The sequence below is a fragment of the Pan paniscus genome, chromosome 12 (genome assembly GCF_029289425.2).
Source record: "Pan paniscus chromosome 12, NHGRI_mPanPan1-v2.0_pri, whole genome shotgun sequence".
Taxonomy (NCBI): domain Eukaryota; kingdom Metazoa; phylum Chordata; class Mammalia; order Primates; family Hominidae; genus Pan; species Pan paniscus.
Window position 1 is genome coordinate 89,880,559 of NC_073261.2, and position 14,373 is coordinate 89,894,931.

The 14,373-nt window shown below is 41.7% G+C and overlaps 1 protein-coding gene and 1 long non-coding RNA gene across 7 annotated transcripts in view; both read left to right on the forward strand.

Annotated features, from left to right (window-relative positions):
* Positions 1-14,373, forward strand: part of FEZ2 (fasciculation and elongation protein zeta 2) — a 46,646-nt gene that overhangs the window by 1,392 nt on the left and 30,881 nt on the right. For all 6 annotated transcript variants that reach the window (XR_010109206.1, XR_010109207.1, XM_034952926.3 and 3 more), the window contains exons 2-3: positions 6,483-6,591; positions 14,022-14,138. Coding sequence is in view for 4 of the 6 variants with exons in the window: in XM_034952926.3 (XP_034808817.2) it covers positions 6,483-6,591; positions 14,022-14,138 (226 nt within the window). In the remaining 2 variants the exon portion in view is untranslated. The remainder of the gene's footprint in view (positions 1-6,482; positions 6,592-14,021; positions 14,139-14,373) is intronic.
* Positions 1,144-6,394, forward strand: LOC129397178 (uncharacterized). Its single transcript, XR_008624389.2, has 3 exons — positions 1,144-1,222; positions 1,447-1,500; positions 1,983-6,394. It is a non-coding gene; the product is annotated as an uncharacterized LOC129397178 (long non-coding RNA).

The following is a 14,373-nucleotide window of genomic DNA, read 5'->3' on the forward strand; positions in this document are numbered from 1 at the left end:
GAAGGTAAAATGAGTGGAATAAGATTGGGCGCGGTGGCTCACACCTGTGATCCCAGCACTTTGAGAGGCTGTGGTGGGAGGATGGCTTGCTTCCAGCAGTTCGAGACCAGACTGGGCAATATCGTGAAACCTGGTCTTTACAAAAAAATTAAAAAAATCAGTGAAGTCCGGTGGCGCATGCCCGTGGTCCCACGGACCCAGCTGCCCAGGAGGCTGAGATGGCAGGATTGCTTGAGTCCTGGAGGCGAAGGTTGCAGTGAGCCATTATCGCACAACTGCACTCCAGCCTGGGTGACAGAGCGAAACTTTGTCTCAAAAGTGAGGACATGGGAAGGAATGGATTTTCAGAGCATTGATGGGATGGAGAGACTCTTAGAGGTTAGGGAAGAATTTTTGAGAGACAGGACAGGAGTCACGGGCACGGAAAGGAGTTTCCAGCCTGATTGTCTCCTTTCCTTTGTGAAACAAACAGATTTATCAGGAATAAAGTAGGAAGCTTGAAAAGACAGCCTTGGGAGTGGGGCCTGTAAACATGGCTGAGCAGTGGTGCAGGCCCACCTGTGTTTGGAGACCATCTCCTTTTATTGGTTCCTCAGTACAGTGTTCTGCCCAGGTGTAGAGAAGGGAAACATTTATAATTGGATTTTATACACACATGCATGCAGTCAGTAGCAAAAGATGACATTTTTGGAAGCCTGTTCCCGAAGAGAAGATAATTTTATGTAAATGTAGATTTAGATACTCTGAATCACTAAACCCAGGACACATTCTGGATTTAAAAATTAGTGTGGATTTATTATGTATTTGGGTTTTTCAAGAGTAGCTGACTTAAATCAATTAGATGATTGTACGTAGATCGTTAACAGTTTTTGTTTCACTTAGACCGTCAGGAGAGTAGGTTATTTTAGCCTTTGCTTAAAAATATTTTGTTGCTCTTGTTAATGGTATTTAGTAGATGATATGTTGGTGGTAATGCATGTCTCTTGACTTGGGAATGCATATGAAATTTCTTTTTTTTCGGGAGTTGGGAGCTGGTCATCACTGGCATTGTCCCTTTTATATTGCAAAAACATACTCATCATTGCTTGATAGTCTGTTCCAGTTCCCTTTTCACTAGATATAATTGATAATTGTTTTACTCAGATATTGCTGTGCTTTAGGTCAAGGGGTCCCCAACCCCTGGTCCACAGACCGGTACTGGAACTGGGCCACACTACAGGAGGTGAGTGGCTGAGTGAGTGAGCAAAGCCTCATCTGTATTTACAGCTCCTCCCCATTGCTTGCATTACCACCTGAGCCATCTCCTGTCAGATCAGCCACGGCATTAGATTCTCATAGGAGCGTGAACCCTATTGTGAACTGCGCAAGTGAGGGTTCTAGTTTGCAGACACCTTATGAGAATCTAATGCTTGATCATCTGTCACTGTTTCCCCTCTCCCCCGATAGGACCATCTAGTTGCAGGAAAACAAGCTCAGGGCTCCCATTGATTCTACGTTATGGTGAGTTGTAAAATTATTTCATTATATATGACAGTGTAATAATAGAAATAAAGTACACCATAAATGTAATGTGCTTGAATCACCCCAAAGCCCTCCCCCACCCTTGGCACTTCATTTAACTTCTCTGAGCCTCAGCTTTTGTTTTGGTTAAATATGGATTGTATTAACCTACTGAGGTTTTACTTATAAGAGTATTCTGCAGGATTCGATGTTGGCAGGACTTTGACCTCCTTGCAAAAGAGCTGTCCTGACCGTTGTTTATGACTGGTTGTAATACTTCATGATAAAGATGAAGGCAGTTCATATGTCTTGACTGCAGAATTCTAGAAATCTTTCACTGGAGTTGCCTCTGTGTCCTTCCAACTACCATTGTTTTGACCTTGGTGGAGACTGTTAGTTGGCTTTCATTTTCTTGGAAGATCAAACTCACTGACAGGCACTTCTAAGTGAAATATTCCATCCCATTTGCCTTTTTCTTACAGCCTTGTTTAAGAAGGAGCAAATAAGCAGACAAAGCAAACTCCTCAAATTCTGGACTGTCTTCACCTGCTAGTGTATCCTGCTTAAGCTCCTGACCAGGATTAGGTCTGTAGTCAGTGATATGGTTTGGCTGTGTCCCCACCCAAATCTCAACTTGAATTGTATCTCCCAGAATTCCCACGTGTTGTGGGAGGGATCCTGGGGGAGGTAATTGAATCATGGGGGCTGGTCTTTCCTATGCTATTCTCATGATAGTGAATAAGTCTTAAAAGATCTGATGGGCTTATCAGGGGTTTCCGCTTTTGCTCCTTCCTCATTTTCCCTTGCTGCCGCCATGCAAGAAGTGCCTTTTGCCTCCTGCCATGATTCTGAGGCCTCCCCAGCCATGTGGAACTGTAAGTCCAATTAAACCTCGTTTTCTTCCCAGTCTCGGATATGTCTTTATCAGCTGCATGAAAATAACCTAATATAGTAAGTTGGTACCAGTAGAGTGGGGCGTTGCTGAAAAGATACCTGAAAATGTGGAAATGACTTTGGAACTTGGGAACAGGTAGAGATTGGAATAGTTTGAAGGGCTCAGAAGACAGGAAAATGTGGGAAAGTTTGGAACTTCCTAGAGACTTGTTGAATGGCTTTCCCAAAATGCTGACAGCAATATGGACAATAAAATCCAGGCTGAGGTGGTCTCAGATGGAGATGAGGAAGTTGTTGGGAACTGGAGCAAAGATGACCCTTGTTATGTTTTGGCAAAGAGAACTGGTAGCATTTTGCCCCTGCCCTAGAGATTTGTGGAACTTTGAACTTGAGGGAGATGAGTTAGGGTATCTGGCAGAAAAAATTTCTAAGCAGTAAAGCATTCAAGAGGTAACTTGGGTGCTATTAAACATATTCAGTTTTATAAGGGAAGCCGAGCATAAAAGTTTGGAAAATTTGCAGCCTGACTATGCGATAGAAAAAAAAACCCATTTTCTGGGGAGAAATTCAAGCTAGCTGCAGAAATTTGCATAAGTAGCAAGGAGTCTAATGTTAATCCCCACGACCATGGGGAAAATGTCTCCAGGCCATGTCAGAGACCTTCATGGCAGCTCCTCCCATCACAGGCCTGGAGGCCCAAAAAGGAACAAGTGGTTTCGTGAGCTGGGCCTAGGGTCCGCCTGCTGTGTGCGGCCTAGGGTCCGCCTGCTGTGTGTGGCCTAGGGTCTGCCTGCTGTGTGCGGCCTAGGGACTTGGTGCCCTGTGTGCTCCAGCTGTGGCTGAAAGGGGCGAAAGTACAGCTCAGGCTGTGGCTTCAGAGGGTGCAAGCCCCAAGCCTTGGCAGCTTCCATGTGGTGTTGAGCCCACAGGTGCACAGAAGTCAAGAATTGAGGTTTGGGAACCTCCTTCTAGATTCAGAAGATGTATGGAAATGCCTGGATGCCCAGGCAAAAGTTTGTTGCAGGGCCGGGGCCCTCATGGAGAACCTCTGCTAGGGCAGTGTGGAAGGGAAATGTGGGGTTGGAGCCCCCACACAGAGTCCCTACTGGGGCACTGCCTAGTGGGGTTGTGAGAAGAGGGCCACTGTCCTCCAGACCTCAGAGTGGTAGATCCACCTACAGCTTGCACCATGCGTCTGGAAAAGCCGCAGACACTCAACACCAGCTTGTGAAAGCAGCGGGTAGGGAGGCTATACCCTGCAAAGCTACAGGGGCAGAGTTGCCTAAGACCATGGGAACCTACCTTTTGCATCAGCGTGACCTGGAGTCAAAGGAGATCACTTTGGAGCTTTAAATTTTGACTGCCACACTGGATTTTGGACTTGCATGGGCCCTGTAACCCCTTTGTTTTGGCCAATTTCTCCCATTTGGAACAGCCGTATTTACCCATTACCTGTACCCGCATTGTATCTAGGAAGTAACCAGCTTGCTTTTGATTTTACAGGCTTATTGGTGCAAGGGACTTGTCTGAGATGAGACTTTGACTATAGACTTTTGGGTTAATGCTGAAATGAGTTAAGACTTTGGGGGACTGTTGGGAAGGCATAACTGGTTTTGAAATGTGAGGACATGAGATTTGGAGGGGCCAGGGATAGAATGATATGGTTTGGCTGTGTCCTTACCCAAATCTCAACATGAATTGTATCTTCCAGAATTCCCACATGTTGTCGGAGGGACCCAGGGGGAGGTAATTGAATCATGGGGGCTGGTCTTTCCTGGGCTCTTTTCATGATGGTGAATAAGTCTCACGAGATTTGATGAGTTTATCAGGGGTTTCTGCTTTTGCATCTCCCTCATTTTCTCTTGCTGCCACCATGTAAGAAGTGCCTTTTGTCTCCCACCATGATTCTGAGGCCTCCTCAGCCATGTGGAACTGTAAGTCCAATTAAACCTCTTTTTCGTCCCAGTCTTGGGTATGTCTTTATCAGCTGCATGAAAATGGACTATACAGTCATTCAGTGTTTGAAAATTTCTTATCCAGGAAGGTATGAGCCAGAAACCCAGCAAGTTTAGTAGTCCACAGAAACCCAGCAAGTTTAGTAGTCCACAGACATTGCCTCTAATTCTACTTCACTGGCATTAGAGGAGATATTCCAACAGAGAGGAGAATAGGAATGGACTGTGCATATGGGAGCTTTGCTGGGTAGATGAGTTAGTTCTCTAGAGCTTTTTGGGTTCACATTTTTATTAAGGCTAATTTTATTTTTTATTTTATTTATATATTTTTAGAGACAGGGTCCTGCTCTGTCCCCCAGGCTGGAGTACAGTGGTGCCATCATAGCTCACTACAGCCTTGAGCTCCTGGGCTTAAGCAGTCCTCCTGCCTTACCCTCCAAAAGTAGCTGGGACTGCGGCACATGCCACGGGCCTGGCCAATTTTTTTTTTTTTTTTTTTTTGTAGAGATGTGGGTCTCCCTTTTGTTGCACATGCTGGTCTTGAACTCCTGGCTTCAAGCAATGCTCCCACTTTGGCTTCCCAAAATGCTGGGATTACAGGCATGAGCCACGAGGCCCATCCCTAATGTGCATTTTAAAGCCAAACATCATTTGGGATGTTATGCTTTTAGCCGTTGCAGTCCTATTGCTTCTTTTTAGCGCCCAATCCCTCTTTGTTAACTATGTTATGTCTGTATTTTAAAATTTTCATTCTTGGGCTTAATACCTAGGTGATGGGTTGATAGGTGCAGCAAATCACCATGGCACATGTTTGCCTGTGTAACAAACCTGCACATCCTGCCCATGTACCCCGGAACTTAAAAAAAAAATTCATTCTTATGTTTATGCCCCAGCCAGGATTGTTTTTGTATCCTAGTGTCTTACACACTTGGAAAGAAAGCCTATTGCTTATTCACAATTAGATACCTAATAAACATTTTAGGGTGTTTTTTCTACATGACATCTTTGTGTATACCTCTAACTAGTAAGTAGCTTGTATATTTAGTGTTTGATTTTACGTATCCCAATTAGATTTCAAGTCACTTGTATCTCTGAACTTTAGTTTTTCATAAAACATCATGTTTTATTGTGCTGATTATTACTTTGGTATTGAAACCTGAATTTTGGTTATGAAATTTGAGTTTGGTGTTCTTATCTGGTGTGGTTTGGGACTCTCTTCAATACAGCTCATTTGAATTAATGCTTAGAGTAATGGAGCTGGAAGGAGTATCTGCTTCTTGTCCAGGTCTCTCATTTATAGAAGGGCAGAGGATACCTAAGGAGGTTAAGGGGCTTGGCCAATGACTCGTTATTTGAAGAAGGATGGAGATGAGAGTTTGTTTCCCTAGTCTCAGTCAAATGCCCTTTCCATTTGACCCTCTTGCCTCCCTGTAATGCTGTTGGGTAATAAGGTCAGATAACTGCATTGGATAGAGCCTGGGTGTGTTTTATTGTGAACTCCCTCTCTTTCTCCTTTTCGTTGTATCTGCCTTAGTGCTTAGCTTCTTTATTACAAATTAGATATTAAATCCTATTCTCACATTGAGAGCGAATTCTTTCTCCAGAAAGGATAACAAACCTTTTGTTTGAGAGAGATTTTTCACTTTTTGAAATGGTCTGTTTGTTTGAAGTTACAGAAGAAAAATAAGTGTAATGCACAGTTGTATTTATTACTCATGTGACCCTGGAAACATTTCTTACCCGCCCTGTGTTTCAGTTTCTTCATCTGTAAAATGAGGATAATAATGGTTCCCGATTCTAATGTTGTTTTTGAAGATTACATGAGTTAATATGTGTAAATTGCTTAGAACAGTGCCTAGCACCTAATACAATGGAACTGTTGCCTACTGCCTATTGGCAGTTTTCTGTGTGGCTTCACCTTCCCTTAGGACTTCTTGTCAGCCCAGTTATGTGATTTTTCACCTAGTTTTTGTTTAGGAGACTCTACTTTGTTTATGTTTTTCTGAGAAACAATGTGCTTTCTGTTTTTCTCTGTTTCCTTTGGCATTTGCTGTTCATCTTTCACTGAATATTTGTTTAAGAAAGACATACAGAATGTTAATTTTCATTGATTGTAGCTTTCTTCTTTTTAAGGATTTGGAATGCCCTGACAGATAATTATGGGAATGTGATGCCTGTAGACTGGAAGTCATCGCATACTAGGACCTTGCACTTGCTTACTCTGAACCTCTCAGAAAAAGGGGTAAGTTAGGAATTGAACCAATAGTGTTTGAATGACTGATGCGGATAATAGAACTAAAACAGTAGCATTTCTGCTTAACACAGATTCACTGACCTGCCTCTCATTTCTGAAATTATAGCAGTTTGGGTGGCTCTGTCTTGCTGTCTTGGCTCTAGGGCCATCACCTTGCTGGCACATTCCTCCAGTTCTTCTCCAGCACACTCATTTTTGTATGTGTAGCTAAATTTCCATCACAATTTTTTTTTTTTTGACGGAGTCTCACTCTGTTGCCCAGGCTGGAGTACAGTGGCTTACTGCAACCTCTGCCTCCTGGGTTCAAGCGATTCTCCCACCTCAAACTCCCGAGTAGCTGGGATTACAGGCATGAGCCACCAAACCCGGCTAATTTTTGTATTTTCAGTAGAGACAGGGTTTCGCCGTGTTGGCCAGGCTAGTCTCAAACTCCTGACCTCAGGTGATTCACCTCCCAAAGTGCTGGGATTACAGGCGTGAGCCGCTGCACCTGGCAGTGATGATGCACTGAAACACTCAGTAAAATTTTGATGCACTGAAACACTCAGTAAAAATGCTAGCCTTTGGTTTAATGTACTGAGAGTATAGGAATCTCAACACGGAGTTAAGTTTTTAATGAGTGTAGTGACCTGCTAGACATGATATGTTGTCAGGAGACTGTGTATTCCTGTGAATACTGGAGAACCTTTAAAAGATATTTTAGTTCTTGGCTTTTAAAATACGGTCTTGGCTAACTTACCTTTCTTGGGGACTCCTGTGTACATCCTGGTATTGTAAAGTGAAGATGCCTTGACTAAGAAGTGTGAGCATGAGTGATGGGACAGGTAGGGAGGCAGAAAAGGGTTGAGAATTACTTGAAATGGAAAATCACAGTGTTAAGCTTGTTTAAATCTGATGAGAAACATAGCCAAATTATCTAAGTTTCAGGGCCAGGCTGTTTAAGTTCCTTATCAAATAATAATGTGAACTCATGCCACATCTTCTTGCGTGCTCTATATTTCATTAAGTGTAATTATGTGATTATTGAGAATATAGTGCAGTAGGCCTGTCAGTATTTTACATAGTATTGTTAATGTTTTGTTAAAAGGATTTTCTTACATATGTGATCAGAAAAGCCTACTGTTATTATTTTCTAGTAAAATGTAGAATTCTGGCTATATTTCCCAGTATTCAGTAGCTATGGAAATCTTCCTGACTGTGCCAGTCATTAATCCCATTAAGCTTTGCAGACTGACCTGGCATACATTTAATGAAAAGGAACAAAATGAGGGATCTTTTGCTCTGTCTTGTTTACTTAGGTCCTGGCTATCATTTTGGGCTTAGTTAAAGTTTCCCTTCCTCTCTGAAGCTTCCTATTACTGTTTTAGCCTTTGCTGATCTCATGGAATTATACAATTTTAGAGTTGGAAGGGGCTTTAAAGGACACTTAATCCAGCCTCTCACTTGGGGGGAATCCTCACCTCCAGCATCTCTGACAGATGGTCATTTAGCCATGGCCTAAATTCCTGCACGGAAGGAAAACACACTCCCCTCTAGGGGAACTGATGGCACTTGTGGGGTTGTGAACTTCGAAAGGACTTGTTATCTGTGCCAGGGGGTTTAGCCTTGCTGTCTCATGGGTGCTAGTCCCCAGATCACTTTGTCCCTGTCTCTAAAATTACCACTGCCTTCTCTTGTTAATCATATGTTTCTGGGTCTGTCACTAGATTGTGACTTCCCGGCAGGTATTTGTATTTGTCTTTATAGTAACTATACTGTTCCTGGCACATAGTAAGTATGAAGATACCTGTTTATTGAGTGAATAAGTGAATAGCCTTGTCAGTGAAACTGTAGGGCCCAGAGATCGTGATAGAAAGGTTTTAAAAAAATATTTTCTATATTATTTAAAAAAATGCAGAATGCACCAAAACCAGTCCATGGGTACTACTTTTTTGACATATTAAAAAATAGCATAGAAGAGTTTTCATTCATAGTTTCAAAGACAGGCCCATTAGCAGCATGAATGAGACACTTTAATCCAATTTCATTGACTAAATGTACAGTGGGCCCACCATATTGTCTGGTTTCACATCTGCTGCTTTAGCCAACTGTGGATTAAAAAACTTGAAAAAAAACCCACAATAAAATAACAACACAACAATTGAAAATAATGAAAATAAAAAACCAAAAACCAATACAATATTACTTTATAATATAAATATTGTATAGTTATATACAATATAACTATAAACCTTTTACCTTGTATTAGGTATTATAAGTAATTTACATATAATTTAAAGCTTATAGGAGGATGTGCACAGGTTATATGCAAATACTACCCCACTTTATATAAGGGACTTGAGCATCTGCAGATTTTGCTATTGGGGTGTCCTGGAACAAATTTCTCTCAGATACCGAGGGACTGCTGTATGTCTTGTATTGTTCTTAGATTGCATCTTTGGAGGTTGCTCCCTTTTGCTGCCTTTTGAATGTTATTTTCAATGCCAGGGTAATGATACGGCCAAGGCAGTGATTAGTAATGACGAAGAGTTTAATGCTAGTACTGACATTAAAAAGTCTTACCTGGGTGGGCGTGGTGGCTCATGCCTGTAATCCCAGCACTTTGGGAGGCCGAGGTGGATGGATCACCTAAGGTCAGGAGTTTGAGACCAGCCTTATCAACACGGTGAAACCCCGTCTCTACTAAAAATACAAAATTAGCCAGGCGTGGTGGCGCATGCCTGTAATCCCAGATACTTGGGAGGCTGAGGCAGGAGAATTGCTTGAACCTGGGAGGCAGAGGTTGCAGTGCGCCGAGATCATGCCACTGCACTCCAGCCTGGGTGACAGAGCGAGACTCTGTCTCAAAAAAAAAAAAAAACAAAAACAGCCTTACCTGGAAAAACTCAGCAGATGAAAGTGAACACGTGATCATTCACCTATCATCTCTCTGTTGTAACATGACTATTCCGGTGATGAATAGAATTGAAATCAGAACTCTGTTTCTCAGGGAGGATTAGCACACACTGAGTTTCTGAAAAACAAATGGGCAATAAGGACTATGTAAGAAGCCACCACGTCATTCTATTACATGGTATATAATTAAACATTTTTTTTTAATCTAGCAAAGTTACTCTATTTACCATTGCCACCTGGTGCTCTATTCGTGCCATGACTAAGCTATGTAAAATTTACCTTTTGAAAGCATTCTTTAGATTATTTTACTTATAAAACAAAGTGTATAGAAATTTTTTTTGACAGAAGAATGGTTTTTGCATTAAAAAGAGAAAAACATTCAGGAAAACTAGTTTGCTAGATTGCAGTTTTAAATTTTTCTTTGATTGAAGATTAAGATGGCATACTTCTAAATTTGATATGTCTTTTTTAGAGTAAGGCAACTGGTATCTTTCAAATTCTTACGTGGGCACATTTTTTCCATTTGATGTATCTTCAGTTTTATACAGGGAAACAGCACCACCAGGTCTGTATCTAACCCTGGCATTGGAAGGAGTGATGGGAATGCTTGGCAAAGAGAAGGCACATTTAATGCTGAAGGGAGGAGTGAATAATGATACCCATGACAGCCAGGGCTAGTTTGCAAAGCCTGAAAGATATTCCAGCTCTTAGCATATGCCATCTCTGTGGGGAATGGACTTGGCTCTCTCTCTGGAAAGATGATCTGGGATCATTTCTGTTGTCATGGAAATTTATTATAATAGTTTACTGTTATTACTCATGTGTTTTGGCCATAACCCTATTCTAAATCTGGTGCCATTCTTGAATATACTTATATGATAGAATGCTTATCATTCATTTCAGCTTAAGAACATCTTCTGTGCTGTATTTCTCCTTCCATGTGCATTTCTTTCAGGACAGGGACTTTTGTATGCATCTTTATACCTTTAAGAGTAGAAATAAGAAAAAGATAATGTCTTTTGACATTTGATTGATTGATTGATAGATTGAGAGAGTGTCTCCCTCTGTTGCCCAGGCTGGAGTACAGTGGCGCCATCATAGCTTACTGCAGCCTCCAACTCCTGGGCTTAAGCGATCTTCCCGCTCCAGCTTCCTGAGTAGCTAGGACTACACACGAGCACCGCCATGCCTGGCTAATTTTAAGAAAATATATTTCTGTAGAGACGAGGTCTTCTTGTGTTGCTCAGGGTGGTCTTGATGTCCTGACCTCAGGAGATCCTCCCACCTTGGCCTCCCAAAGTGTTGGGATTACAGGTGTAAGCCATGGCAACCTGGGCTGCCTTAGGAGTAATTTTTTTTTTTTTTTTTGAGACATGGTCTGGCTTTGTTGTCCAGGCTGGAGCGCAGTGGCACCATCTTGGCTCACTGCAACCTCCACCTCCTGGGCTCAAGTAATCCTCCCACCTCAGCCTCCTGAATAGCTGGGACTACAGGCATGTGCCATCATGCCTGGCTAATTTTTTGTAGCAATGGGGTTTCACCATGTTTCCCAGGCTGTTCTCAAACTCCTGAGCTCAAGGAATCCACCCGCCTCACCTCCCAAAGTGCTGGGATTACAGGCATGAGCCACTGTGCCCACCCCGGATTAATTTTAAAATTAAAACTTTTAGTATTTATAAGCCAGAAGGGGAAAAATAAAACAAAATCATGGTCCTCAAGTTGCAACATAGGAAGAGTGATTGGGAAGGGGGTGTGAAGTGTTCGAAGTGTAAGGATCGATGAAACTAATCGGTAGGTCTACTCCATGGTATCGACATGCCTTTGTGATCACAGTGTGCCACATTTTCATCTTCTACAATATTGAAATCATACATCCCCTCTCATCAAGAGCCTAGTCTCTTGATCTTTCTCCTTCTTTAAAAAATTAAATTATTAAAGGAACAGCTGTCATAGTTTAAAAAGTGAATTAGAACTGTAAGACTTAAATGAAAAGGCAGTCTCTGCTCCACTTGATTTCTCCTTACCAGAGGTGGCCACTTTAAATGATATCAGCTATTTCTTTTAGCAGATAACATGCTCATGCCATTTTACTTGATATTATTTTCTCAGTTTTAGACTTTATTTATTTTCTACCTAGAGGGTGAAGGTTTAGCTCTCTTACTGTCCTTTGCCAATCCCTGACACCATACCCTCCCAAAAACTTCCCTTTCCCCATCTTCCCAATATAATTACATAACATCTGGGGTTGAATTAATCTTCATCATTTATATTTACTATTTAAATGTGCACAGTTGACCCATTATGATATATTATGTTTACATTTTTTCTACTTAGGTTTTTTCTTAGGATACTACCTGCCTTTTTGTGGTTTATTTAGTTTATAATTAGCTGACCAGTTCAGCCTCAATAGAGCCGTAGAACTCATTTTAGTAAATGGACCACCCTAGGTAATCTATCTAGTCCTTCTGCTCTCCCTCCCCACCCACCTCTCCCTCTTCTCCATGCTCTCTGCAGTAAAAATTCTAATCTGAATGTTACTCTCTAGTGTAGCTTTACAGTCATCATTCTGGGATTTTCACTTTACTATCATTACGAGAATTCTCTTTGTCACTTGTTATTAGACCACATATCTTTTTTCTTTTTTCATTTTCCTCCTGGTAGCTTTTTGAGAAAGGGCGCATGAGAGGTAAATTTTTTCAGAACTTGTATGTCTGAAAATGTCTTTATCCTAAGCCCCTGCCTACTTGTTTTAGCTGGATATAGGATTCTAGGATGGAATTTCTCCAAACATGGAAGTTACATTGATTATTTTCTACCATCTGTTGTTGCTATTGAGAATTCACATGACATTTTGATTCCTGATCCTTTTAATGTGATTTTTTTTTTTTCCTCCCTGGAAGCTTTTAGATTCTCCTTTTTTCCACACAGTGTTCTTAGTTCATGATGCTGTGTTGAAGGCCATGGCCAGGCCTTTGCTAGGCTGATGGTGCAGTAAGAAATAAAATGAGAAGGGATGTCGTCACTGTGCAGGAGCCTGGAGTTGCACTATAGGGTTGTAGGTGGACCGTGCAGTGTTAATGGGGCCCTTCTCCCAGCCTAATGTTGGAAAGCCAGCATGCCAGTGCTTCTTCCCTTGGCCCTTCTCACGTGCAGGTTTCTTACTCTGTAGGCTGTGTTCACCTGCAAACTTCAGATGCTCATGTTATGAAGAACTAGGGAAGCAGTAGGAACCTACATCCACTCTATTGTGTCCTCAGCTTTAGACATATATCCTCTGCATGGATAAATAATTTTGCCAGGTAAAATTTTATCATTTTAGTTCTACACTATGTAATAGAATGACATGGTGGCTTCTTACGTAATCCTTGTTGCCCATTTATTCTTTGGAAACTCAGTGTGTGCTAATCCTTCCTGAGGAATAGAGTTCTAGTTTCAGTTCCATTCAACACCTGAATAGTCATGTCATGACAGATAGGTAGATGATAGACAGATGTTCCCTTGTTCATTTTAATCTGCTGAGTTTTTTCAGGCAAAGTTTTTACAATCAGTATTGGTACTAAACTCTAAGGCTGTTTATATTGGTGTGGGCAGGGTTAAGGGAAACTAACTTGATGTGGTGCATTCCCCCAGGGCTGGCAACAGAAACTGGTACTTTAGCAGTCCTGGGCGTGAAGAGGTAAGGAGAGGGAGAAATTACCAGAAACTGTTGAGATTGGCCTTGTGGGAGAAGTCTGCTAATCAGAGCTATGGCTTTAGTGAAGAGCCATAGTCAACAAATGACAGTCTGACAGGGAGGAAGACAGCAAAGTACATGCCCAGCCTTCACCATCCCACCTTCCAATCTCCCAGTGTCTGCCAATGGGGTTTAACCCACCTGGAAGCCAGACAGCAAGGGCATCCTTTGATGTCTTCCATAAAGGTCGTCCTCCTGGAGCACAGAGCAGGGTGGAAGATGGTGAGGAGGTGAGTGGTGAATCACCAGCTTAGTTAGGTTTAAAGATGTTTTTGGAACCTAGGGTTATTATTTTTTGTTAAGAAGGAACGTGCAATTGGAAGGGCTAAGTGTGATGCTCATGGACAGATCCCGCCGTTCAGGGAGTTGATCATCTTTTACTCAAATATTAGAAGTTAGTTTGCAAGTAACTAACTTTTATGTTTTCTTTAGAATGTTAATGTCTACCAATCTTACTGTGTGTCGCTAACCCTGCCCATATTCTCCCTTCTATTCACTGTAATTCCCTATGACTTGCTAATGAATACCATATTTTTTTCTGCATATCTGTCAGCTTTTATAGCAGTCTTATGCAGCGTCTCAGTGATTTCATATTTATTCTACATTCTTTTCATTTCTGTTCAAGATGAATATGTACTCATTGCCTGGTACAGAGTGATTGTAATAATTTCACCCTCTCGAGGGAAAGCTCTTAGTAGTTGCTTTTCTCTGCAGCCTCTTTTACTCAGAGCTGTTAACTTTGTTTTGATGAGGATGTCCTGCTTTTAATGATGGGTATTTTTGTTTTTAGGTAAGTGACAGTTTGCTCTTTGATACGTCAGATGATGAAGAGCTGAGAGAACAGCTGGATATGCACTCAATCATCGTCTCCTGTGTTAATGATGAACCCCTCTTCACGGCAGACCAGGTATAGAGGAGATACTCAGCAACGCAAGGAAAGGAGACTCTAGAGCTGAAAAACGGCTTCTTATTATGACAGTACATGATGGCTGTTGGTTTACTTATCTTTCCTATTTTTTTCTGGTTATACAGGCTTAATAGTTAATTCTTCCACAGAGAAAAATAAGTATTTGTGATCTGAAGCAGAAGGGATTATGTTAGTTGGGAAGGTTTCCAACAGAGGCCTTGTTGAAGATTATAGC